The sequence below is a fragment of the Rhinatrema bivittatum genome, chromosome 6 (assembly GCF_901001135.1).
Source record: "Rhinatrema bivittatum chromosome 6, aRhiBiv1.1, whole genome shotgun sequence".
Classification (NCBI taxonomy): domain Eukaryota; kingdom Metazoa; phylum Chordata; class Amphibia; order Gymnophiona; family Rhinatrematidae; genus Rhinatrema; species Rhinatrema bivittatum.
The window spans coordinates 174,066,495-174,093,267 of NC_042620.1; the positions used below are offsets into that span (position 1 = coordinate 174,066,495).

Below are 26,773 nucleotides of genomic sequence, written 5' to 3' on the forward strand. Positions count from 1 at the left end.
AGGTGATAGAATGATTCCCCTGTGAGGAAAGGCTTAAAGAGGTTAAGAGTCTTCAGCCTGGAGAAGAGACAACTAAGGGGAGATATGAGAGAGGTCTATAAAATAAGTGGAGTGGAACAGGTAAATGCAAATCGGTTTATTCTTTCAAAACATACAAAGACTAGGGGACATGCAATGAAGTTATTAAGTAATACATTTAAGACAAAGAGAAAATATTTTAATCAATGCATAATTAAACTCTGGAATTCATTGCCAGAGGATGTGGTAAAAACAGTTGGCGTGGTTGGGTTTAACAAAGGTTTGGACAAGTTCCGCATGGTGCTCCAGTCTCTTCTATTCTCTGGGCTTGATTACTGTAACATCCTTTTTACTGGCCTCCCAGCTTAAATCACCCGTCCATTACAGAAAATTCCCAACTCTGCTTGCTAATACTTCTTTATGTGACCATATCACCCCTATACTGCAATACCGCCACTGGCTTCCAATCACTTAAGAGTTCAATATAAACTTGCCACAACAATTCATATATTAAATATATCTTCCCCCTATGGATTACTGCCTCTAAAATGATATATGCCTTTTCGTTCATTGAAGTCTTTGCATCAAAGTTTCCTGGATGTTCCTTCCATCAAAAATGTGCGCCTAGAGGAGACCAGGGAATGGGCCTTCTTTAAAGCTGGGCCCATGCTGTGGAACTCCCTTCCTCAAGGAAATGAGATCAATACCTGATGCATCATTTTTTTTTTTAGGAAAGCCTTAAAGACCTCTCTCTTTCAAAAGGCTTATAATCCTGATAAGCTGATGTCTATGAATACCATTCAATCAGAAATAGCTACAAAAGAAAGTCTTCTACACATTTTACTTTGTAAATGTCTGATCTAATAGGGATGATTTATTTTATACCATTTTGAACCCTGAAAGGACAGGCAAGAAATCAAAGTTTCTGAAAGAAAAGTCCAAAAACATTAAGCTAAATGTGGGGAAATCCATTGTTTATCCCTGGGATAAGCAGCTTGCAATCTACCAACCTTTTGGGATCCTGCCAGGTACTTGTGCTCTGGATTGGCCACCACTAGAAACAGGATACTGGACTTGATGGACCTTTGGTCAGACCCAGTATTGCAAATCTTATATTCTTATGAAACCAGAAAAAATCCTTTGAAACTGGATTTCTAAAACTTGATCAGTTGTTGCTTTAATCCCAAGGGCAACACTGATAGAATTAGGTCAGTGTGAGACAGTCGATATCGCGGCACACTGGTTAGGAAATGATGATCTAGGTTATAGCCAGACACATTTATAAGAAACCTGTACAGAGCATTGTTTACTGGGGCCTTTTATCGTTCACTCTCTTTCCAGTGGCTAAAACTAACACTGGCCTGAACAGGATAACATCCACATGCAACTTATTACTCATAGTAACTTTATGTCAGTAATAATTGCAGAAAATCTATGTAAATAGTGAGGTTTAAAGACCAATACAATTTTTTAAATATTTACTTATTTTTTCTTGACTCTTTATAACAAAATCACAGCATAGGACAAAGCAAAACCAGACAGCAGAAAATAGAATAATTCATCATAGCAGCTAACCTCAAGCTAACCATGGAAAACTCTGCCCGAATGATTAAAAAGCAAATGTGTACTCTTAAGTCCATAAAGAATGTTATGGCTGCGCCTAATGAAACACCAGAATCAGTGGAGCCACCATGAGTGCCTGTGGTTGGGTATATCAGTTTGCAGAAGCTAGTCTCACTTCTGTGAACTGCGCCCTGCTCCTATTTTTCCTCAATAAGCAGAAACAGCAAACTCATAAAATTAAAATTAAGCTGATGCACTTAACACACCCACTGATATGGTTTGTTAGCTCAGTACTCACATGAGCTGTCGTTTCTGAGCAGGCTTCATTTGACTGTACTCTGTTGGCGGTGCCTTCTTTTTCACACTGCTGTATAAAAGGGGATATAAAAAACAGCAAAGGTTTTTTAGCAATGCTGATCTTCTTGCTGGGATCTGATGGTCTCTTTCGTCCCTTTTAATATGTTAACTTGCACCTGGACTGGGCATTAGAACTTTGCACAAAAGCATTCCCATGCTCCAACCAGCAATGCAGCCTTCCCTTTCATGCTGCTCAATTCCTGTACTCTGGGATTTTTACAGCTCCATGATTAAATAAATGTTTTTCAATCCAGTCAAGGTCGGTAATGAATGCACAAAATTAATTTATGTTCTCAGCCCAGTTCCAAGTGGCTGGGGACCACTTTAAAATCGCTACTGGTTCTACTGTCATTAGTATCCTTGCTTGCACATTTCAACAGTGAGCCAAAAGACTGAAGGAACATAGAAACTACCCTCCCATCCACAGCGGTGGTCCCTCTAGTAAAACCTTTAAGTACGATGGATGAGCAATAGGGAAGCCAATGCAGATTGCTTACAAAGAGGTTATGCTGTGGATAAATGTACAATTTAAAGTTTGTGCAAAAGTTAAGTTGATTTTTTTTTTTTTTGACAGCACTAAATTTAAAATGTAAAACTAATGTCAATATTCAAAAGGATTTGTCCAGCTATCATCAGGATTTAACTAGCCAAATCTGTGATTTAAATATCCCCCCCCCCCACCCCCAAATCTATAAAACTTGTTTTTTTTAATCTTAAAATGTGTTTCAGGGGGTGGGGTTAAACTTAGCACTGATATTCTATGGTATCTGGCTATCCAGCTAAGTTCAGCCAAGTCAGTCTAGTCATGGTAAAAGCAGGTCTAATTTATCCAAGTATGCGTACCTGGATAAGTGTAGCCTTATCTGGATATAGCAAATGTTGCTTACCTGTAACAGGTGTTCTCATAGGACAGCAGGATGCTAGTCCTCACATATGGGTGACATCATCAGGATGGAGCCCAATCACGGAACACTTTTGTCAAAGTTTCTGGAACTTTGACTGGCCCCTACTGGGCATGCCCAGCATGGCACTAACCCTGCAGCCAGCAGGGGTCTCCCTTCAGTCTTATTTAAAAGCTACAGGCAGTGCCGAAAAATAAAATAAAACGAACCCAACACCGCGGGGTGGCGGGCGGGTTTCGTGAGGACTAACATCCTGCTGTCCTGTGAGAACACCTGTTACAGGTAAGCAACATTTGCTTTATCACAGGACAAGCAGGATGGTAGTCCTCACATATGGGTGAGTACCGAAATGAGGATGTCTGAATATGCACCAAATGTAGCCAAAGGCGTGCAACAGGCACAACAACTGGGGCGGAATTTGGTAGAGGGCATCCTGAACCCCACCGGGCAGGCGGAAGGGTGTTGGTATGTCACGTCGTAAATAGGTTACGCAAGACAGACTGGCCGAAGATAGAATCTTGTCTTCCGGCTTTGTCTAAGCAATAGTGAGCTGTAAAAGTATGGAGAGAACTCCAAGTGGCAGCCCTGCAAATGTCAGGAAGCGGCACCGATCGTAGGTGTGCTACTGAAGTCGCTATGCCCTCACAGATTGTGCTTTAACATGGTCTTGAAGTGGAATGCCTGCTTTCTGATAGCAAAAGGATATGAAGTCCGCCAACCAGGAGGAAAGAGTCTGCTTACCCACAGGCTGCCCCAATTTGTTAGGATGGAAAGACACAAATAACTGAGTGCTCTTCCTGTGGGCAGCTGTACAGTCTAGATAGAACGCTAGAGCCCGTTTGCAGTCAAGGGTATGCAGAACTTGCTCTCCTGGATTGGAATAAGGCCTGGGAAAAAAGGTAGGTAGTATAATGGATTGATTAAGATGAAACTCTGATACTACCTTAGGTAAGAATTTAGGGTGCATGCGAAGTACTGCCCGGTCTTGCAGAAGTTTAGTGTAAGGCGGATAGGTAACTAGGGCCTGTAATTCACTAACCCTGCGAGCCAAAGTGATTGCCAGAAGGAAAATAACTTTCCATCAGGCCGATACAGTAAGGAGAGGTAGGAAGAGCTGCGTTAGTGCCGGGCGCACCCGCGGTTGCCACACGCACAGTCCAGCTCACCTACCGCTCGATACTGTATGTAAATAGCTTGCAAATGCAAGCTGCGTCCAAGAAGCATCCGGCCCGCGCAACCCATTTTACTGTATAGAGCGCTATACAGTATCCTGGGTGCGCTGGCCTAACGCTTCACGGACACGCTAGTATCTCATTTCAAATGTCATTTCAAATGACATTTGAAATGACAGGTACCAGGAGGTGGATGGTTCTCAGACGCTTGGGATTGCCAGTCCTCTCTCCCCTCCTCCCGAAGCAAGCAACAAAAGCGGAAAAAATCGAAAAAGCGAAAAAAAAAAAAAAAAAAAGCGAAAAAGCGAAAAAAAAAAAGTAGCGAGAGAGGGGAGAGAGGACGGGCAATCCTACGCTCGGGATTGCCAGTCCTCTCTCCCCTCCTCCCGAAGCAAGGCGTGAAAAGCAGCGTTGCTTCGGGAGGAGGGGAGAGAGGACTGGCAGTGTAAAGCAACGAAGCGACTTACTTTTTTTGCAGCCCCCCTCCGGAGACTGACATCGGCGAAGACGACCGCGGCTCCCCTGCCTCCAGCTGCTCGCGAAGATGGACGCATCGCACGGGCGAAAGCGGCCCCTGTGCGTGCAATTGGGCCGCTCAAGACGTGATGTCACATGCCGTGACGCCAAACGTCGTGACGTCACGCCTTGAGCGGCCCAATTGCACGCACAGGGGCCGCTTTCGCCCGTGCAGGCGTCCATCTTCGCGGGCAGCTGGAGGCAGGGGAGCCGCGGTCGTCTTCGCCGATGTCAGTCTCCGGAGGGGGGCTGCAAAAAAAGTAAGTCGCTTCGTTACTTTACACTGCCAGTTCTCTCTCCCCTCCTCCCGACGCGCTTCGGGGAGGAGGGGAGAGAGAACTGGCAATCCCGAGCGTAGGATTGCCCGTCCTTTCTCCCCTCTCTCTTGCAAATTTTTTTTTCTGCTTTTTTCCGCTTTCGTTGCTTCAGGAGGAGGGGAGAGGACTGGGGCTGCCCTAGAGACCAGCACCCATGGACGCGGCCAGGGCAGGTAAGCAGGGGCTGGGGGAAAGCTTGCCGCCTACCCTTACCCCTGCCTCTAACGCAGGGGTAAGTGTAGGCGGTAAGTTAGTAGGTTAAACGCACGGCAAAACGGCAGGGTAAAAAAGCGATAGTCAGGGCGCGCGTTACTGTATGGGAGGGAATAGCTAATTCGATCGTTTACATGTAATATACATGCCACGGGCGGAAGGAGTTACCCGGTGATTTAAGGACACAGTAAGAGTAGGTTAAAGGGGATAGTGTATCGCGGGTTGGACTAACGCGACCGAAAAGTGGGTAGAAAGCGGGTTAGGAGCAGGGTAACCGCGGCCACACTTTACTGTATTGACCTGCATGTGAGATAGCGAAGTTCACAGGAGTGGAGAGGCTCAAATGGTGGTTTCATGAGCAGACCCAAAACTAGGTTGAGGTCCCAAGAAGGGGCCGGAGGACGCAGTGGAGGCTTGAGGTGAAGCAAGCCTTTCAAAATTCGTGTAATAAGGGGTTGTACTGAGATAGGGACACCCCCGATAACTTTGTGGAAGGCGGCTACCGCACTGACATGCATTCTAATGGAGGAAGTTTTAAGACCTGACTGACAAGTGCCAGAGGTAGTCTAGAAACTTTGAGATTGGACAGGTAAAGGGATCAAGGGCCCGAGAAGAGCACCATGACGTGAACCTGCTCCATTTGTATGAACATGATTTTCTTGTGGAAGGCTTCCGTGAAGCAATCAAGACACGGGATGCTGGATCAGAAAGGTTAAGTGGCTGAAGGATTAACCTTTCAACATCCATGCTATCAGGGACAGGACCTGAAGATTGGGGTGGCGAAGGCACCCGTCATTTTGAGTGATTAGAAGCAGGTCTGTTCCCAAAGGAATGTGCCTGCAAATGGAAAGATTCTGAAGAATTGGAAGCCACACTTGGCAGGGCCAGTGGGGTACTATCAGGATCATGGTTCCCTTGTCATGCCGTAACTTCACGAGAGTCTTCGAGAGAAGCGGAAGTGGAGGGAATGTATATAGGAGAGTGGTTGATCATGATAGGGAGAACGCGTCTCTTGGTGGATAATATTGGCTGCGAGTGAGAGAGCAGAAATTGCCTACTTTGCGATTCTGGGGTGATGCAAAGAGGTCTATTTGAGGATAACCCCATTTTTGGAAGATGGAGTTCGCTACTGAGGGTTTTAGAGACCACTCGTGCAGTTGGAAGTTGCGACTCAACTTGTCTGCAAACACGTTGTCCACTCCCAGCAAGTAGGTGGCCCTGAGATACATTGAATGGGAGAGGGCCTCCGCCCATATCTGTGCAGCTTCCTGACACAGAAGGTAGGATCCTGTCCCTCCCTGTTTGTTGATGTACCACATGGCCACCTGGTTGTCTGTCTGGATCAGGATGACTTGATTGGACAGGCGATCCTGAAATACTCTGAGAGCGTATCTTATTGCTCGAAGCTCCAGGAAATTTATTTGGTGTTTGGCTTCCTCTGGAGACCAGGAACCTTGTGTCTGGAGATCGGCCACATGGGCTCCCCACCTGAAGTTGGAAGCATCGGTGAGAATTATTTGAGGGTTTGGCGCTTGAAATGGCAAGCCCTGTAGAAGATTGATGTGATTCGTCCACCAGGCGAGAGACAGACGGAGTGAGTCGGTGACGTGGACAATGGTCGACAGGGGCTGAAGGGACTGTGTCCATTGCAACCTTAGAGTCCACTGCATGACTCTCATGGCCAGGCGGGCCATTGATGTGACCTGAACTGAGGACACCATGTGTCCTAGAAGGATGAGAAAACGAGCAGTTGTCGAGTGTTGAAACTGCAGGTGTTGTGCCAGAGACGAGCATGAGGGCTCGTTGTTGAGGCAGGAAAGCCTTTGCCTGTAAGGTGTCCAAATCTGCCCCAATGAACGATAAGGTTTGAGATGGGACTAAGGAGGATTTGTCATAATTGACAAGAAATCCGAGCGAAATTACAGTGTGTAAGGTGAGCTGTAGGTATGACAAAGCGGATTGCTGAGTCGAAGCCCTGATTAACCAGTCATCCAGATAGGGGTAGATGTGGACACCTTGAGTCCTGAGGAAGGCTGTAACCATGACGAGGCATTTTGTAAATACTCGTGGTGCAGATGCTTGGCCGAATGGAAGCACTCGGTATTGATAGTGCTTGGGGCCTACGAGAAATCTCAGGAATTTGCGCTTTGTCATCCCTACATCTCACCTTACACTCTACAAAACCTAGGCGTCCTCACTGACCCTCATCTGAACCTCAAGAGCCACATAAACTCCATCATAAAAGGAGGTTTTTACAAGCTCATGGTCATAAAAAAGCTCAAGCCCCTACTTCACACTCATGACCTCAAAACTGTTATCCAAGCTACCCTTATATCTAAGTTAGACTACTGCAATTCACTGTACCTTGGCCTCCCCTTCTCCACCATCAGACCTCTCCAGAAACTTCAAAATGCGACAGCAAGGATAATCAGTAATGTACGTAAATCAAACCATATAACCCCCATCCTTAGAGACCTACACTGGCTCCCCATCTCCTCCGGTATCATGTTCAAGACCCTCACCATCATACATAAAGCTATCTACACTCATAACTCCCTATGGCTCAATGAACCACTTCTACCAGCTGAATCTGCCCGCCCCACTAGAACGAACCTCAAAGGCACCCTACAAGTCCCCACACTTAAGAAAGCCCGTCTCTCAGCAACAAGGACCTGTGCCCTATCCATTGCGGGCCCCACTCTTTGGAATTCTCTTCCTCCCAACCTCCCTCTGGAGCAATGTCCGTTTAAATTCCGCAAACTGATAAAAACCTGGCTTTTCCACCAAGCTTTTGCGGATTAACATTTTTGTCACCTCCCTTTCTCTTCCTGCCCTCATCTAGCCCACAAATCAATTTCTGCAACCCTGCTCTATCCTTAGTAATACAGTATAAACCATCCTGTAGACCTTGCAATCTCTTTCAGCCCCTTGTAAATTTAATTGTAATTTGTTAATCTTGTTACCTCTATCCTCTTCTCTCCTTTCATTTAGTTTGTTCAGGTTCCGCTGTTCGGACTCTATCAGTTGTCCTCCCCCCCATCCATCCCTTGTTAATTGTACTTTCCACCTTTTTGTTATTATGTGAACCAATATTATGTGTACTTTAATGTCGGTATAGAAAAGCTGTTAAATAAAATAAATAAATATGAGTGTATGCGTCCTGAAGGTCGAGAGAGCAGAGCCAGCCTCCTCTTTGAAGAAGAGGAAGCAGGGAGCCCAAGGTTACCATCTTGAACTTTTCTCTCTGGAGGTACTTGTTGAGGGCTCGTAGATCCAAAATTGGCGAACGCCTCCCGATCTTTTGGGGATTAGAAAGTACCGGGAATAGAACCAGAGGTCTTGCTTAGGTGATAGAACTGGTTCTATTGCTCTGGACTGGAATAGGAGGGAGGCCTCCTGTTCCAGGAGCAATGAATGGTCGGACGTTCTCCACGTCATTAGAGGTGGGGAATCCGGCGGGATGGAGAGAAAGTTGAGATAATAGCCTTGAGCAATTATTGCTACGACCCAGTGGTCAGAGGTGATTGATTGCCATATGTTGCTGAAATTGCACAAGTGGCCTCCCACTGGGATATTTGGTAATGGAATCTGGCTGCTGCTCTCTATGCGAGAGTCAAAAACCAGAAGCAGGGCCCGGTTGGGGGGCTGTCTGTGGCTTTTGCTTTCGAGTTTGACGAGACACTGATTTGAGGAATGGTCTCGCAGAACGGCATCTAGCTGCTGGCGGGTAGGACTTCTTTGGTCTATAAAAAGACTTTTTAGAGTCCTTTCGGAAAGGCTGTTTAGAAGGATAATCCGAAGGAAACAGAGAGAGCTGTCAGTCTCATGAAGGTCCTTTAGCTCAGCCACTGTCTTTTGAATCTTCGCGCCAAAGAGATTGTCTCCTATGCAGGGGAGGTCGGACAACCACTCTTGCACTTCTGGACGAAGGTCTGAAGACTTTAGCTAAGCCCATCGTCTTGCTGAAATAGTGGCTGCAGACACTCTGGTTGCAGTATCAAAGATATCGTAACATGACCTAATCTCATGTTTGCCTGCTTCCAAAACCTTAAGTAGGGTGTGAAACTTTTCTGGAAGTGATTGAGGCATGGAGGTTACCAAATCTTGTAGTTGCTTAAAAATGACTATTATATTGGGTCATATATAGTTGGTAAGCAGCAATGCGGAGGATCAGCATTGATCCTTGAAAGACTGCGACCAATGGTATCCAAAAACTTCTGTTCCTTGCCAGGGGGAAAGGAAGTATGAGTTTTGGACCTTTTCGCTTTCTTTTGCGCAGATTCAACCACCACAGATTGGTGATCCAATTGAGGCTTTTGAAAACCTGGGGCTGCACCAAGTAGGTAGAGTCAGTTTTCCTGTGGACTGGTGCAGTGGAGCCAGGGTTGCTCCCAGTTCTTTTTGAGAAGGTCCAAACCAACACCATTACCAGTCTGACCAGATATGAAGCACTGACTTTTGCTTCAATCCATAAATGGGATAGAGGCTCCAGTTAGAGACTGAAATTAAACAAGTCGTGTCACCCAGAACTAAAGGAGCTATGGGCATCCACGGTCCATGCATGTGTGGCTCTGAAATACAACACCCTCCCCCAGTAAGTCCTCATGTGCTCTGAGATGTCCTGAAACTTTGGTGTACATGATGCCAAAACTGTTCTAAGGAGGGGACACAGATCTCATAAGCCTTCTCTCCTTTAAAAAGCAGGCTATAAAAAAAAAAGTTATGGCAGGAATGGGGAAGGCATATCGAGGGAGCAGTGGTGGTACAGCCCTGGTCAGTATAGGTTTTTAGCTGTTGCACAAAAGGACACTTTACTTGGAGAAAACTGGGGAAGAAAAAAATCTTACATTATTTATTTTTATTTATTTAGGGCTTTTTTATACCGACACTCATGATACCAATCATATCGTATCAGTTTACAATAAACAGCGGTGCAATAACATTAACATCAACGTGAACAATAGGCGAATAGAGAAAAGTGAATGAAAGTTACAATAAAACAGGGGCACTTGAACTGGGAGGAGGAAAGGCCAGAGTCATGGCTAACATAGAAATAAATAATATTTAGCTCAGAAATAAATAATATCTAGACATATACTTAGGATTATAATAATCACTTGTACTCAGAACTGAATATTATCAAATATATACATGATATCCTATACTTAGGGCTGTGGAGTATCAAAAGTTCCTGACTAAATAGTATAAGTTCAAAAACTCAGGACTGATTAATATAACGTCAGAAGCCATGTCAGGGATGGGGAACGTCGACTGGCGGACCAAGGTGAGTTATAGCAGTAGGGGAGGTCATAGATCAGGGAAGGCTTGTAGAAATAGCCAAGTCTTGAGTTTCTTCCTGAATGTCTGTGTGCAAGGTTCTTGTCTAAGGTCTGGGGGCATGTTATTTCAGATGGTTGGCGCTGCTGTCGAGAAGGCTCGATCCTTAGTGGATGAGAGGCGTGTGAATTTGGCTGGGGGGGGGTGTGTAGCGTACCTTTGTATGTTTCTCTGATGGGTCTGGAAGAGAAGTGCAACGTGAGTGGGTTGTGTAAATCGATGGGTGTTCTGTTGTAGATAGCTTTATGGATGATGGTGAGACACTTGTGTAGAATTCTGAAGTTTACTGGGAGCCAATGTAGGTTTTTCAGGATAGGTGTGATGTGGTTTCTTCTATTGGAGTTTGTTAAAATTCTGGCAGCTGAATTTTGTAGCATCTGAAGCTGTTTGGTGGAGGCAGCGGGAAGGCCTAGCAGAATGGAATTGCAGTAATCTAATTTGGAGAATATAATGGCCTGGAGTACCGATCTGAAGTCTTGAAAATATAGTAGCGGTTTGAGTCTTTTTAGTACCTGAAGTTTGAAGAAGCAGTCTTTGGTTGTGTTGGTGATGAACTTTCTTAGATTTAGCTGGTTATCAATTATAACTCCGAGGTCTCTTGCTTGGTTGACCAGGGTGTTGGTGTGGCTTGTGTGTAGGCTATCTTTGTGGTTGAGAGATATAAGGAGCATTTCTGTCTTGGACATTGCACTATTTGAAATGTGTGTGCCCAGATCTTACCAGGGACTTTACTTAGCAGGAAAGAAGTGCAGAGAGAATTCTGTAATACAGCTCACGAGCTACCTGAATACATCCCATCTCTCCCCCGTCACTAGTAAAGGCCATGGGCTTCTTGACTACAGGACAATTAAGGGCAAGGGACTAAACATAGGAATCAAATATTTTTGTCAAAGTCCATTAATTTTCAACCGTGAATGTTTCTAAAATCCTGAAATTGGATGATTTTACCCCAAAGTTGTTATATTTTGATGATTAAAAAAATATATTATACTTCTGATATCAGCCTCTGATACTGCTTATAATGAGCCTTACCATAGGACCTCATGAACCCTGGTGGGGAAATGTTCGACATTAAAGCATTACCAAAAAATTAGAGCATTAGCTATTTTAATAAGTTTGTTTTGTAGCAACAGTCAAACTGAAAAATTGGAAACCAGAATACACATTTGTAAGATTACAAAATTTCCTTTAGAATGTTCACCTTGTCTGACTCCACATATGAAACTTTCACAAACAGTCAATATGTACAAAGAAAATAATGTTATTTGCAAAGCTTGTCGTATCATACAAACAGGACTGAAGGGAGGGGGTGTGAACCAGACTCTACTGGTAGGGGAAGATAGGATGTTTGCAGGTAGTTTGTTAGCTATATTACATGATTCCCTCTGCACTTCCTTACTGCTAAGTCCCTGGCAAGATCTGGACATACATTTTATGTAGTGCAATGTAAGATTGCTTTCTATCCCAGTTTACTCCAAGTATAGTGTCCTTGGGTGCAACAGCTGAAAGCTCCCAAGTCTGTTACTGCTTCATCGTAAGCTCTCTCTAGGTGTGGTACACAAGCCACCTGCACAATGGAATAGGCGAGGCCGTGCACTCAGCACCTGCAAGAGGGCATTTTGCTTTCTCACAAAGGAAGCTCCCATAGGATCAGAGAGACCTAGCTAGGAGCAGAGGAGCAGTGGGGATGTTCCTGCTGGGGATGGCCGTTGCGGCTGGAAAGGGAATGGGAATGGGGACCCTCTCTGGTGGCATTCTGCCCCAGGCCTCAAACGTATTGGCAATCAATCTTGCATGAAACGGATAGGACTACAGAGCATGGAAACCTTTCTCCAGTCACACACACATGGCTTACCAATGTGTTTCAGTTTTGTCTCTCATTGAGAAGAAAAATAAAATCAAAATTAGACTTTATAGTGCAACCAAATGTATCTGTATTTTCAGGTAATGCTGTCTATTTCCTATTGACTTGACAAAATTAAAATTCCATATGCATCCAGTATAAAATTTCAAGAGTCAGGATAATAAAAAGTTAGCTGTCCTCTTTTTGATCCTGGACGGCACCAAACGCTTTTCTTCAGATGGCGAGAGAAAGGATTGATATGGTTATCGCAGTTATTTAGCTCTGGTGACGGATCTGGACATTTGCTCAGCTTTCAAGAATTGAAAGAGCAGTTTTCTCTCCCTAATAGCGATCACTACGGATTTCTACAGCTGCGCCATTTTATTCAAGATATGATGGGGAAAAATCCGAAGCTTTCCTCCTATTCTACGATACACATGTTACTGCTGGGCCCGGACAATAAACGTGTGAAATGTGCTCAATATTATACGGCTCTTATGGATCTACGGCCGAACCCACATGTGCAAACACTGCTTTCTCACTGGAAAAGAGTTTTGGGTGGCGCCCATATAACCACAGATATGTTACTGTCATGCTTTAAAAGAATATCATCCATGGTGGATAATGTGACTTTACAGGACAAGCAATATAAACTGTTACACCGTGCTTATTATACCCAACAACATGCTTATTACATGGGATTAGTTTCGCAGCCCAACTGCTTACGCTGTGCAGCTTTAAAGCCTGATTTATTGCACCATTTTGGGTCTGTCCTCCAGTTTGTAAATTATGGGAATTCTTACAGCGTAAAGTAGCCAGTCTGTGGAACAAGGATATTCCCCTAAACCCTGAAACCTGGCTGCTTGGGATTTACCCTTCCCAAATACCGTGGAGTTCTCTTGCACAACAGTTTTTTCTGGATAAAATGGCTCTGATGGCTAAGTCGGTGATTCTTTCTTCATGGACTGTGCAATCTCCAGATTTGGTGACTTCTTGGACACAACAGTTTCACCATTTGCTTCACATGGAATTTCTCATTGCCTCTTCTCTAACCACTAAGAAGATGTCCCATTTCAAAGAGATATGGGACTTATATCTGTCATCATTGCCGGATGAACTGAAAGCCCGATTAACTACTACCTGGCATTCTTCACACCAGTCCAGCGCCTCAGAGAGGAGATGAGCCCAGGGCGCCTTTCTTTTGTATATAGCCTTGTAGTGATGGGAAACGGACCTCTCAGCTTTCTACTCACTGGAGGTTGGCCTAACCATCCACATAGTCTTTGTTCCATGATTCATATGCTCCTTACTTTACGTGCCACGTGTGCTCCATGTTCCTTATTTGACTGAGACTAAGCGTGTTCTTATAGTCTGATATGCAACTGTATAGGCAGTCACATTGTACCCCACTCTCTTATTCAAATCCTAGGCGAGTATAGGGGGAGGGGGGAGGGAGTGGGAATGGGGGTTTAGCAGGGGTGGGAAGGTTTATAACCAATATAACCAAAAAAGGAAAATACCGTTTTCTCATTATGCCTGAAAAGGCATTATTTGGTTTATACCAGGCTATTGTTCTGTTACTGTTTATTACTGTTGGTACATAGTACTTATGGCATTAGCCATGTCATTGTAAACATTGTGTTTGTTTTTTCATTTATCAGCTTCTTCTGATAATTATTTGGCTTAGATTGTACTTACTTGTTGTAAGCCTGACTAACTGATTTTCAATAAAAATTATTTTACAAAAAAAAAAAAGTTAGCATTTGGTGACATTGATTTCTACATAATTTCACAGAATTAACAGCAAACAAATTGACTCAAGCTTTGTATCCAATAAGCAAATTAACATGTTCAGAACACTTAATGGGTAATTCGGTAACACCATGCACAAGTTACCTGCCAAATGTGCATGCAAGATGCACCATTTTCACAGCCGACTTCTATACGAAAATGATTCCGGCAAAACTACATATTCCTACACCTGATTAACTCCCCCCCTCTTAACTCACTCCCCCTAGTATATTATTGTACATAATCTATACTTGCATTTATCTATGTTTTTGCGTTTAACTATTTGTACAGCATAACCTTGGTTTCCCTTATCCCTATCCCCCCTTCCCCTCGCCCCCCTCCTAGTTCTTTTATCAGTTTCATTGTAAAGCCCCTTCCCTCTACCCCCCCTTCCCCTCCCCCCCTCTCCCCCCCACTAGTTCTTTTATCAGTTTCATTGTAAAGCCCTGTTGGCCACTTTTTGTTCTATGGAAACCGATGTGATGTTTTCTTAACGAATGTCGGTATACAAAAAACTTTAAATAAATAAATAAACCTGCTATTTGGTGCACATGGTTTTGCCAAGAGAATTTGTGTGAATGCTTTTTAAACCCCTCAAAAGTATGTGCCTAAGTCCCAATCCCACCAAGGCTCTGCTCCCCGCAATGCCTCTCCCCTATGTGGGAGCATCTCAGTTGCACAATTTCCTAAAGAGTTGTTTCTGCTTTATCTGCAGGAGTGCCTTTGAAAATAATCCTCCCCCATGAAAATGTATAGGTCAGGGGTCAGATTCATTTTTTTTTTGTCTTTTTTGCATAACAGTTTTATTAAATTCCCAACAAATAGATTTGCAGGTACAAGGATCAACTAGTAATTACACTTTGCCGTTACAGGCATAAATATAATTCTTAGGGAGAGGAAAAACAAAGCAAAGGAACCAACTTTGAGACTAATCAACAACTCATTATTTCTCAATATGATGGAGAGCCAATCTACAGCACAAATTTACTGATTGGCCTTGCCAAAAATAAGAGGCCGAATGAGTAGTTAGGCGGTGTCATAGGAACAGAGGATGATTCTGTTAGGCACTAAATGTAGATTTTGATCTTTTTTATATATATTTTTTCTTCCCTAAGTTTAGCAAGTGGTAGCAATAAAGATAAACAGTTCGAAGTGCTTTTTTTTCATTCCCACCAAAACAATTTATGCTGGGGAAAAAAAACCAAAACAAAACAAACAAAAAAAAAAGATTCCTGACCTCAAGGCTGAACAGACAAAAGCAAGACTCCACTGCAAAGCATTGTGGGTAGCTATTGTCCCATTTTAAATACAGGCCAAATGAACTCTAAAACACTTAAGATGAAACATGCTCATGTGATCCAGAAAAGATTTTCTAAATCTCATTTAAATATACAGGTCTCAAAATTATGAGTAGTTCTGGGGCAAAGAGAATACAGACAGGCTTACTGCTGGGCCACAAGCCCGATTTCTATCCAAGCCTACACAGATTTAATAGCTTAGCTATTGACTGTCTGCTAACAAACCAAAGATTAAAAGTGCACCAATGTATTTATGAAGACCCAAGTGAGCATCCAGTGAAGTCCAACAGTTCGGAACAGTTCCAGATATTAGCAAACTGCTATACCTTGTGTTCTGCGTTAGGGGCAGATTACAAATCTTAACATGCTGAAATGGCTGATCATTAATTATTTTTAGGCTAGAAAAGTCCTTAGAAGCTTTAATCCTATATATTTCACAGAATTAGGGTTGAGGATAACATGGTCACCCTTTAAACTATATTGAGCCCCCTTTACTGGGAAACACAAGAACACTAATTAAAATCAACACCACAGTGCATGCTTTATTCAAAAGTGCCAAGGAGGGGCATAACACAAAACAGTAAGAGGTGCTGCCTGGAACCGTCACCCCATGAAAAACCATTTCAGCCGTCAGTGTTTCCACTAGACATACGTTTCAATTTACCCACTTCCTCTCATCATCGGCCTCTGCAGGCCTCAGCAACACCTCACTCAAACTTGAACATTTTCCAGTCAGAACATTTTCGTTCATAAAATCATCCTTATTGGTAACACGTCTGATGAGACGTAAGATAAATAGGATTTATGGGGCTTAAGATGGGGGATAGCCGTAAGCTTCTGTGGGATCAAGATAAATTAGCTTTCAAAAGGAGGGATAACATAATAATGCAAGGCATTAAAGTACTTTGGGTGGAATTACCTTCTCAGGGCCGGCGTTTACTTTTCAGTTTTTGCTTTGTTCACTAATCACCATGAACCATAGTGGTTTGTTCCACAGCCTGACAAACAAGCCATTATCTGGGGTGGGGGTTGTAACTATTGTTCTAATGCTGCAGCCAGAGATGAATGACCTGTGTGTGCATCTGTGCTTTATGCTGCTCGTGAATGGAAGCTGTCTTATTGCGCTTTGTTGCCTTCATTCATTATAAATCAGAATAAAAATCCCTCAGTGATGCTCTATACCCAGCAAGGCATCATATTCCCACAGAGTCTAATCTTTTATTAATAGCTCTACCAATCTCTGAATCCAATTATGTTACCCACAGTTATGAGAACTTTGAACATCTCTCTCTCTCTCTCTATATATATATATATACATATACACACACACACACACACATACATAAATCTTGAACCTGCAGGTGTAATTCTGTCGTCTTCTATCACAGATGTTAATAGCCATGTCCCAATTTGTATGTGCAAGCTGCCTTTTCCTGTGTACTTACAAGTTGAATGCATTAATTTAAAAATCTAGGTGACCAGTTTTACATATGAAAAGCCATATTCTTCAGTTTGCAAATTTAAAAAGAAAGAAAGTTAAAGGAATATATCTATTACGTGTACACACACAAAAACAGGATTGTGGTTATGCTCTGCACTACCTAGTGGTGGACCAATTTAAGTTCTGGTCCTTGTGTGGCCTGATGCTTTAAGTACTGAAGCAGCATTCATATTCTCTAGGTCAGTGTTTTCCAAGCAGTGTGCCATGACACACTGGTGCGCTTTCAGACCTGATCAGGTGTGCAGGTCCAAGCCTCCACCTGGGCTCTGCTCTCAGCACCTCAGAACAAGTGCCACCAGCAGTGATTCTTAAAATGTATAAGGACCTTATTTTCTGAGAACATCTTCATGCATGCATTCCTCTTCTTCCTAGCTACAGCATGAGCCATGAAATATAATTAATGGGCACGATGCAGGGCATGGCTAGTCGGGCCCCACTTTGTGCGGCGCACACAGTGCATACAGCACTTCTTCGTCTTCCCTATCCTGAGCTTCTTCCTTTGAGCCCTTCCAGCTTCTGTCTTATCCCCAAGCTCTGTGAGATGGGATGAGCATTCACAGAGCACTGGATGTGGCTCACTGGAGTGCTGGGAGCAGCAGCAGTGGAGGAGCTCTGGCAGTCACATGTGGCAGCCAAAGGAACTAACTGAGCTGGTTGCCTGCATTATACAAACTTCTCCCTTCTCCTACACTTGTATATAGAAGTAATTGGCCTAGTGTGAGGAGCTCATGTGTCTATGCCACCTTTCTCCCTTTGTTTTCAAAACGGGAAGAGAGACTGGTGGAGGTGTTCAGTGCTTCCCTATAACTTCTTTTGACCATACAAGTCCTCTCCATGTCTGCATTGCCTGTCCTGTGGAAGTTGGTATGACCAGGGCTGGTGCTAGTTTTTTTGCTACCCTTTGCGAAAAGATACTGTGCTGCCCCCCCCCAAATTCATTCAGTGCCCGTCCCAGGCCTATCAAAGACCAGGTCTGCCCTGAAATCTATCAGGCCGATTCAGTAAAAGTTGCGGGAGAGCCGACGAGCGCCCGCTCTCCCAACGCGCGCACAGGTCACTCTATGCGCGCGATTCAGTAGGGAACAACATGCAAATGAGGGCCCGTGGTAAAAGGAGGCGCTAGGGACACTAGTGCGTCCCTAGCGCCTCCTTTTTGACAGAAGTGGCGGCTGCCAGCGTGTTTGACAGCCGACGCTCAATTTTACCGGCATCGGATCTCGAACCCGCTGACAGGTATGGGTTTGGAAAACAGATGCCGGCAAAATTGAGCATCCGTCTTCCAACCTGCGGGCTACAGGCAGATTTTATTTTATTTTATTTTTTTTTTACTTTTGGGACCTCCGACTTAATATCGCCATGATATTAAGTCAGAGGGTGTACAGAAAAGCAGTTTTTTCTGCTTTTCTGTACACTTTCTGGGTGCCAGCCGAAATTAACGCCAGCCTTCGGGCAGGCGTTAATTTCTGAAAGTAAAATGTGCGGCTTGGTTGCACATTTAACTTTTTGTATCGCGTGGGAATAACTAATAGGGCCAACAACATGCATTTGTATGTTGCGTTTGACGGGCTATTACCCCTTACTGTATAAGGGGTAAAAATAGCATGTTGAAAATGCGCAGCCAAACGCGGGCTAACAGTGCGCTCCACCGGAGCACACTGTACTGTATCAGCCTTTATATTTTTAAAAACTGACAAGCCCCTCTCCCCACCCAGAACCCATCGATACGGAAGTGTCTCTCCCCCCCCCCCCCCACACACTTCCACACCCTTTACAGACACAAATTATGCATTTATAACAAATTTTAGATGAAAAAGAACATTCAAAAGTACAGTCTTCTGAGGCAAAAATCTCACAACATGCATATTATATTTACATGCACTCCTGTGGTGCCAACCAGAAAACCCTGCAAAAGAGACACTTGGAGCTCCTATGGAATCAGACTTTTTGTAATGCGTGCTGGGTATGGACTTGGCCCTCAGAAAGCCACAAGTAAATGGAATTACCATTACAATATATTAAACCTCCCATACCAAAACAACCCTAACAACCTTAATTATGAAAAGGCAACACTGTGCATATTACACCAGGCCCTAGAACACCAATAAAAACTTATTAGGAAACCAGGCTGCTATAGATCCTTACATGAAATTACATGCTAGCAAAATACCTCACCCTGGTCACATGCACAACCCAGAGAGACCCTGCCCAAATACAGAATAAAGAGATCAGAACGTATCAACAGAAATGTACTGAGAAGAACTGAACTGGAACCCACAACAAGCCAGCCTCAATATGCAGAGCAACAATGGAAAACAGACATTACCATTCTTCATAAAACATTAAATCAAATCAAGTAATATAAAACATAATAGTAAAATCATTCATAAAAAGAATATTTCAAAGCAGTTAATGAATAGAATATCGAAGATTTCCCAAACACCAAAAAAATTATCAAAAATCTGATGAATAAAAAATTCAATTAAATGTTCTATTCCCCTCAAAAAAATATTTCAAAAGAGTGGAATAAAATTGCACCCAATAAAAACTAATAAGGATTTAAATATCTGCTCTCCATACCTAGGATCTGATTTCCATTCACCCTGATATTGTCGTGGCCTGGGGGAGGCAGAGCCACACAAATGTTATCTTCTCTCACACATGCACAATAATACATTCATTCTCACACACTCCCTCTCTCTAACACACAGGCTGCCTCTCTCTCAAAGATACATTGTGTGCACGAGTGCCTTTGAGAGCCTGTATGTGACAGGCTCCAAAACATACACAAACATACAAGCACTCACACAGACAAACAGAAGTTCTCACAGGGAACAGTCACACACACATAGGATCTCACACTGACAAACAGAAGTTCTCACAGGGAACAGTCACACACACATAGGATCTCACACTGACACACACAAACAGGCTCTCAGACACACACAGGCCTTCACTCATACATACAAGCTCACACACCGAGTTTCCTGTTTTCATCAGGCCGTGGCTGTATGAGCTCCACCACAGCCACGCGGGCCTCCTGTTGTCTTTGAGCTGTGGTGGGATGAGCTCCACCACGGCCCCTGCTTTCTTCAGGCCATACATCCCACCAATCTTCCTGCTTGGGAGGTGGGGTGGGAAGGAGCGGAAGCTGTGCGCGGGGTGTGTGTGCACGCATGCTCATACACAGAAGATGGGCCTTTCCTTCGGTCGCTGGCGCTCTCTCCTTCTTCAGCTGCTGGCAGGTTAGGCTCCGCTGGCAGCCCGCTACCCTCTCCTGCTGCTGCCGGCCAGCCACCTTCCCGTGCAAATGCACGGTATGCACACCTGCTCACACCGGGCCTGGGTATGACATTTTTGTTAAAAGATTGGGAAACACTGCTCTAGATATATGTGGTGATGGGAGAAGGAAGGGTTGTGTGTGCGTGTGGGAGGGGAGGGGGTCTATGTTAAGTCTTGTTTTTATAGAAATATTTTGGAACTGATCAAAGCTCGAGTAGCTCTTGAGAGATTCACCCTGATTTCCTAGCCTTAGAGGGTCACAGCAGTATCTGTCCTAGGTACAGGAATGGGAAGTGAAAGAAAATATAGAAAACACACTGGAGGCCATACTTTATGACTTGTGACCTGCTCACCTCCTGTCATTCCATCTTAGGCGAGCAGATATTTTCCCTTCAGGATACAGATAAGCACCATGAGGCCCATCTAGTCTGCTCAATTTAATTCCTGATAATGACTCCAATTGATCACCAGCTTTCCCCTCATGTATAAATTATTACATTTTCACAGCTAGGGATCCATTGTGCTTATCCCCAGTACTTTCTTGAATTCCATTACTGCTTTTGTCTCCAGCACCTTCACTGGGACATCACTCCATGCATCCAGCACCCTTCCATGAAGCAATATTTTCTGATGCTGCTTGAGTCTGCCCTCTTAGAGCATCATATTGTGAGCTTTCGTTCTAGAGCATTATTTCCTCTGAAAATGGTTTGCTTCTGGTGCATTATGTATAATTTTGAGGTGTTTGAATGTCTCTCGGACATCTCCCATCTCTTCTCTTACAGATTTTTCAAATTTAACTCCATGCCCGATCAATCCAAAACTGAAATTACAGCTGTGTTGCTTACACGTTCTTTTTCTCTGGGTATGTGCCCTGTCTCTAAGTTCCCTGGGATGAAGTTTACCACTTTTTCATTCAGTGTATAAACTGTCCCAGTAATGCAGGGAAATCCAATGGGTGATGGGATCTCCTTAGTTACTGAAATAAAAAACTTACCTTAATTCAATATCTCCATCTCTTGAATCCAGCCTATGTCCTTGCCCCTTGGGTTGAAGATCCTGATGGAGGGTCTTCAGAAATTCCTGCTCCCATTGTCCTTGCTTCTTTTATTCTGAGATGGCCTTCCAGATGGAAAAGTCTGATGAAAAACCCAGCTCCTGCAGCCCTACTTCCCAGAGTGGGGAGGTGTGGACAAAAACCTCCCACACTCCCAAAAACATGTTTTAAACTTCACAAAAATCTGGATGGAACAACTACCACCTTCATTGCAGGTCTGCCTTGTCCCTAGGCAGATTACTACAGATTCAGTGTCCTGGCTTTCAGCTTGGGAATGGGCTTTCACTAAAACCCAAGCATGCACCAGTTTAAAGCAACAGTCTAAGATACTAAGGCAGTCCTCAAATGGCAAGCAGTGCATAGTAGGCACTAACCTCCTTAAACAGCCATACACTGAGGGGGTAGACCTCAAAAGGAAGACTCCATGCTGCTCCTTACTCCTCCTAGTCTCTAACCAAAATACTACACTAATCCTACTCTGACAACTAAGCACAGCCATCCAGACTGGGAGGGGCTGTAAGGGAATGGTAGTCCCACTAAACTGTTATAGTTCCTAATGGGCAGAGATGTAAGTTGACCAGGGGGTCCGCCACATACTGTTTTGCTACACTGAGACTGTCTGACATGATCACCCCAAGCTCTCTCACACACACACACACACACACACTGAATCTTAGCCACGCAGCCTTTGTACACTCACTAAAGGGGTTATTTTCTAAACGCCTAACGCGTGCGATACTATGCAATTAAGCTGGAGGGGAGGTGTTGGGGCAGGGAGGGGCGCTATTTGAGCTAAAGGCTGCAGCTGGCCGCACTGTGGCCGGCGAAATCGCACCATCATGGTGCGAATGGCTGCGGCCTTTTGCAGACCTGTCCCCCCGCCCCCTTTTTCGCAGGATTCATCATTCTGCGAAGAATGATGAATCCAGCCCTAAGATCTCTATCACAACTCATTTTGTCTACTCCATCATCCATGTCCACTCTGCTGCAGTTTAGTATCATATGCAAAAAGACAATTCTGCAATATCATTTATAAAAATAATTAACAGAACCGGCCCAAGGACTAATCTCTGAGGCACTCCTCACTGATTTCATTTCTTACCTTGGAGTGAATTGTATTTACCATTAACTTTGCGTATATCACACAGCCAATTTCAAATCTCATGAACTTCGGGGCTCGACCACTAAGCTGATCAGTTTGGTGCATACCGGTCGCCCAATCAAAGAAATGGATTGAATTTGTTTCGTCAACAGGATGAAGTCAGGGATGCTGAAATCTTCCAAATTCAAAGTGCACTATTCAGTTAATTTACTCACTGCCGAGGTCACCCTAACTGTAATTACCAGCCTCTTCCTCATTCCTGCACTTATGAAGAGAGATGGCATCTGTCCTTCTCCAGTCTACTGCAACCACCCCTGTCTCTACAGAATGACAAAACAGAACTGTCATAAGAACATAAGAAATTGCCATGCTGGGTCAGACCAAGGGCCTGGATTGGCCACTGTTGGAAACAGGATGCTGGGCTTGATGGACCCTTGGTCTGACCCAGTATGGCATTTTCTTATGTTCTTAAGGGTCCATCAAGCCCAGCATCCTGTTTCCAACAGAGGCCAAAACCAGGCCACAATAACCTGGCAATTACCCAAACACTAAGATCATCCCATGCTACTGATGCAATTAATAGCAGTGGCTATTCCCTAAGTAAACTTGATTAATAGCCATTAATGGACTTCTCCTCCAAGAACTTATCCAAACCTTTTTTGAACCCAGCTACACTAACTACACTAACCACCAACTCTGGCAATAAATTCCAGAGCTTTATTGTGCGTTGAGTGAAAAAGAATTTTCTCCGATTAATCTTAAATGTGTTACTTGCTAACTTCATGGAGTGCCCCCTAGTTCTATTATTCGAAAGTGTAAATAACCGAGTCACATCTACTCATTCAAGACCTCTCATGATCTTAAAGACCTCTATCATATCCCCCCTCAGCCGTCTTCTCCAAGCTGAACAGCCCTAACCTCTTCAGCCTTTCCTCATAGGGGAGCTGTTCCATCCAGGCATCATTTTGATTGCCCTTCACTGTACCTTCTCCATCGCAACTATATCTTTTTTGAGATGCGGCAACAAGAATTGTACACAGTATTCAAGGTGCGGTCTCACCATGGAGCGATACAGAGGCATTATGACATTTTCCGTTCTATTAACCATTCCCTTCCTAATAATTCCTAACATTCTATTTGCTTTTTTGACTGCTGCAGCACACTGAGCAGACGATTTTAAAGTATTATCCACTATGATGCCTAGATCTTTTTCCTGGGTGGTAGCTCCTAATATGGAACCTAACATCATGTAACTACAGCAAGGGTTATTTTTCCCTATATGCAACACCTTGCACTTGTCCACATTAAATTTCATCTGCCATTTGGATGCTCAATCTTCCAGTCTTGCAAGGTCCTCCTGTAATGTATCACAGTCTGCTTGTGATTTAACTACTCTGAATAATTTTGTATCATCCGCAAATTTGATAACCTCACTCGTCGTATTCCTTTCCAGATCATTTATGTATATATTGAAAAGCACCGGTCCAAGTACAGATCCCTGAGGCACTCCACTGTGAAAATTGACCATTTAATCCTACTCTGTTTCCTGTCTTTTAACCAGCTTGTAATCCACGAAAGGACATTGCCTCCTATCCCATGACTTTTTAGTTTTCGTAGGGGGTACTTTTTCGTAGAGGGACTTTATCAAACGCCTTCTGAAAATCCAAATACACTACATCTACCGGTTCACTTTTATCCACATGTTTATTAACCCCTTCAAAAAAATGAAGCAGATTTGTTAGGCAAAACTTCCCTTGGGTAAATCCATGTTGACTGTGTCCCATTAAATCATGTCTTTCTATATGCTTTACGATTTTGATCTTGAGAATAGTTTCCACTATTTTTCCCGGCACTGAAGTCAGGCTCACTGGTCTATAGTTACCCGGATCGCCCCTGGAGCCTTTTTTAAATATTGGGGTTACATTGGCCATCCTCCAGTCTTCAGGTACAATGGATGATTTTAATGATAGGTTACAAATTTTAACTAATAGATCAGAAATTTCATTTTTGAGTTCCTTCAGAACCCTAGGATGCATACCATCCGGTCCAGGTGATTTGCTACTCTTTAGTTTGTCAATCTGGCCTACTACATCTTCCAGGTTCACAGTGATTTCGTTCAGTTCATCTGAGTCATCACCCCTGTAAACCATCTCTGGAACTGGTATCTCCCCAACATCCTCATTAGTAAACACGGAGGCAAAAAATTAATTTAGTCTTTCTGCAATGGCCTTATCTTCCCTAAGAACTCCTTTAACCCCTCTGTCATCTAATGATCCAACCGACTCCATCACAGGTTTCTTGCTTTGGATATATTTTTAAAAGTTTTTATTATGAGTTTTTGCCTCTATGTCAGTGGAGCAGCCAGAACCAGAGCTGCCTTAATATCCAAGGATGATTCCAATCTGGCCCTCTGACCTTCATTTTGCTTTTCTAGCTTCTTGTGAGCGCTTCTATAGACGGAGAGATATATACAGCTGCCAGTGGTACTTTCCCAGTCCCTTCTTTACTGAGCACCCAACAAAAGTATTTGTTCAATATTTGTTTTTTCTGTCACTTTCCTCCTTTTTACCTTTCAGCCTTACACAATCTCACCTCTGCACTTCCTCTTTTCACTAACTGTCTGAAAAAAGTCATTACTTTAATTTACTACTTTAAGCTAAAATGTTTTCTCTGTGCATGTTTGCTATCCTGATTACCTTCCCAGCTTGCCTATGTGTATGTCCTTGCTCTCCTCTTTTTGAGATCCCTTGTAACCTTTGAATGCTAATTATTTTGGGTTAATGTAATAAAACTCGGGCTAAAATCATAGCAAACTTTAGTACAGGTTTTACTACACTCTGGGAGCCTGCAGGGTGTAGTAAGCTAATGGCACACAAATGCACTATTGAATTGCACAAAGGCACACACCCAACTCTCTCCCACTGCAGCAAGCAAACCAGCACTGATCTGTCCCAAATCACCAGTTTTGTTACACCAATGTGGCAGAGGTGGGAAACCCTGGATGAATTGCGAACAGAGACCTGGCTTTGCAGCTATGCCACTGCTCTCCACTCTGTCCCCCTCCAGGGAAGACTGCTTTTGCAGCTGGCATCACTGTCACTTTTTCCTCCTATGGCTCCAATCAAGAAAAAGCACTTTCAAAATCTGCAGGCACCACTTCTGTTGGCCTGCAAGTTTTGAAAGTGCTTATTTTTGCACACAAGCCGGAGGAGGAGAAAGAAGTGAGTAACACCAGCAGCAGAAGCACTACCAGCTACCGCATCATCCCAAACACCACTAGCACCCTTAGCAGCCCCCAACCCCAGGACACTCATCTTCTAGAAAGAGACAGTCTGTGTCGCTTGAGAAAGCAAACAAATTGATTCAGCACTATAGGTCATGTAACATAGGAATATAGTAATATCAGCAAAAAAAGAACAAATGGCTCATCCAGTTTGGCCAGCAACTTCCATAGGGAGCAACTGTCACTCCGTGCAGGCTATCCCCATGTTTCTCTTAAGGGTAGTTACCTCAAGCTTTATGATAACACACAAAAATTTCAGCTAGTGACATTTTTTACTAGGTGAAGGGCTTCCTTGAAAATTCAGACAGTGCTGCTTGATGGCTTCTATGGTAGTCCATAAACAAAGAACATCTTGTGTTTTTTCCCTTATGCCTACGTATCAGTACCTCAGACCATAGAAATCCAGGCCCTCTTGGTTGTTTGAATCCAATTCCCCGTTTCCCTCTGCCGAAACGGGGGAATCAATGTTGCAGTTGCATTAAATACCAATAATGATCTCACTTTGAAAATATAGATGTGTGACCAAAGGCTCATTTATATCAAAGAATACAAATGACCATCATATAGCACAGGTTTAAGTACATTAAGGGATGCTTTATAACCTCAACTTTGTGCTGGAAGTTTTAATCAGTCATTCATGATTTGGACATAGGTACGGTCATACCTTTTGCTTATTTTTCAAGATTTTTTAAGCTGTAAATAAAATCAAAAGATTTTTTGACCAGTTTTGTGTAAATAAACGTTTCTGGTGGGGGGACAAGATGGCCGCCATGTGAGAAGCATGCTTAGAGCCTCTTTCTCAGTTTACCTGGTTTTCTTTGAATTCCTTTTTTTCCTATGCCTCACACCAAACAAAATGCCAAGTTAAGGGAGAACATTACCAGTTCTCCCTCGACAGAAGGTTACTCGCCATGATGCCAGCTGAGCTCCTGGCTGCGATGACTGTTGCGGGGGTAGCCTGTGAGCGGAAGTCACCCCCACTGGCCAATGAGATCTCCCTCAACCTGGGAGCACCAGTGACATCATCTCCTCCCTTTCATGGAGTACCTGCTGCCGTCTGATTCTTCTCTCTTCTCACCAGAGGTAAGTCTGGGAGTTGGAAGTCTGCTGCGAGTGGGCGCAGAGAAGGTAAACAGCCTTATTTCTCCACCCGATGGGGTGGTTTTGAATACCGTTAAAGAGGATTCCCTCATGGCGGGGGCTACCGGAACCGCTGTTTCTTTGTCT

At 43.8% G+C, this 26,773-nt stretch overlaps 1 protein-coding gene across 5 annotated transcripts in view; it reads right to left on the minus strand.

Annotated features, from left to right (window-relative positions):
- FAM207A (family with sequence similarity 207 member A) overlaps window positions 1-26,773 on the minus strand; it is a 325,370-nt gene that overhangs the window by 30,972 nt on the left and 267,625 nt on the right. For 3 of the 5 annotated variants that reach the window (XM_029606166.1, XM_029606161.1, XM_029606164.1), the window contains one exon: window positions 1,880-1,948. In XM_029606166.1, the coding sequence (XP_029462026.1) occupies window positions 1,880-1,948 (69 nt within the window). The remainder of the gene's footprint in view (window positions 1-1,879; window positions 1,949-26,773) is intronic. The other 2 variants (XM_029606162.1, XM_029606165.1) reach the window with 1 other exon arrangement.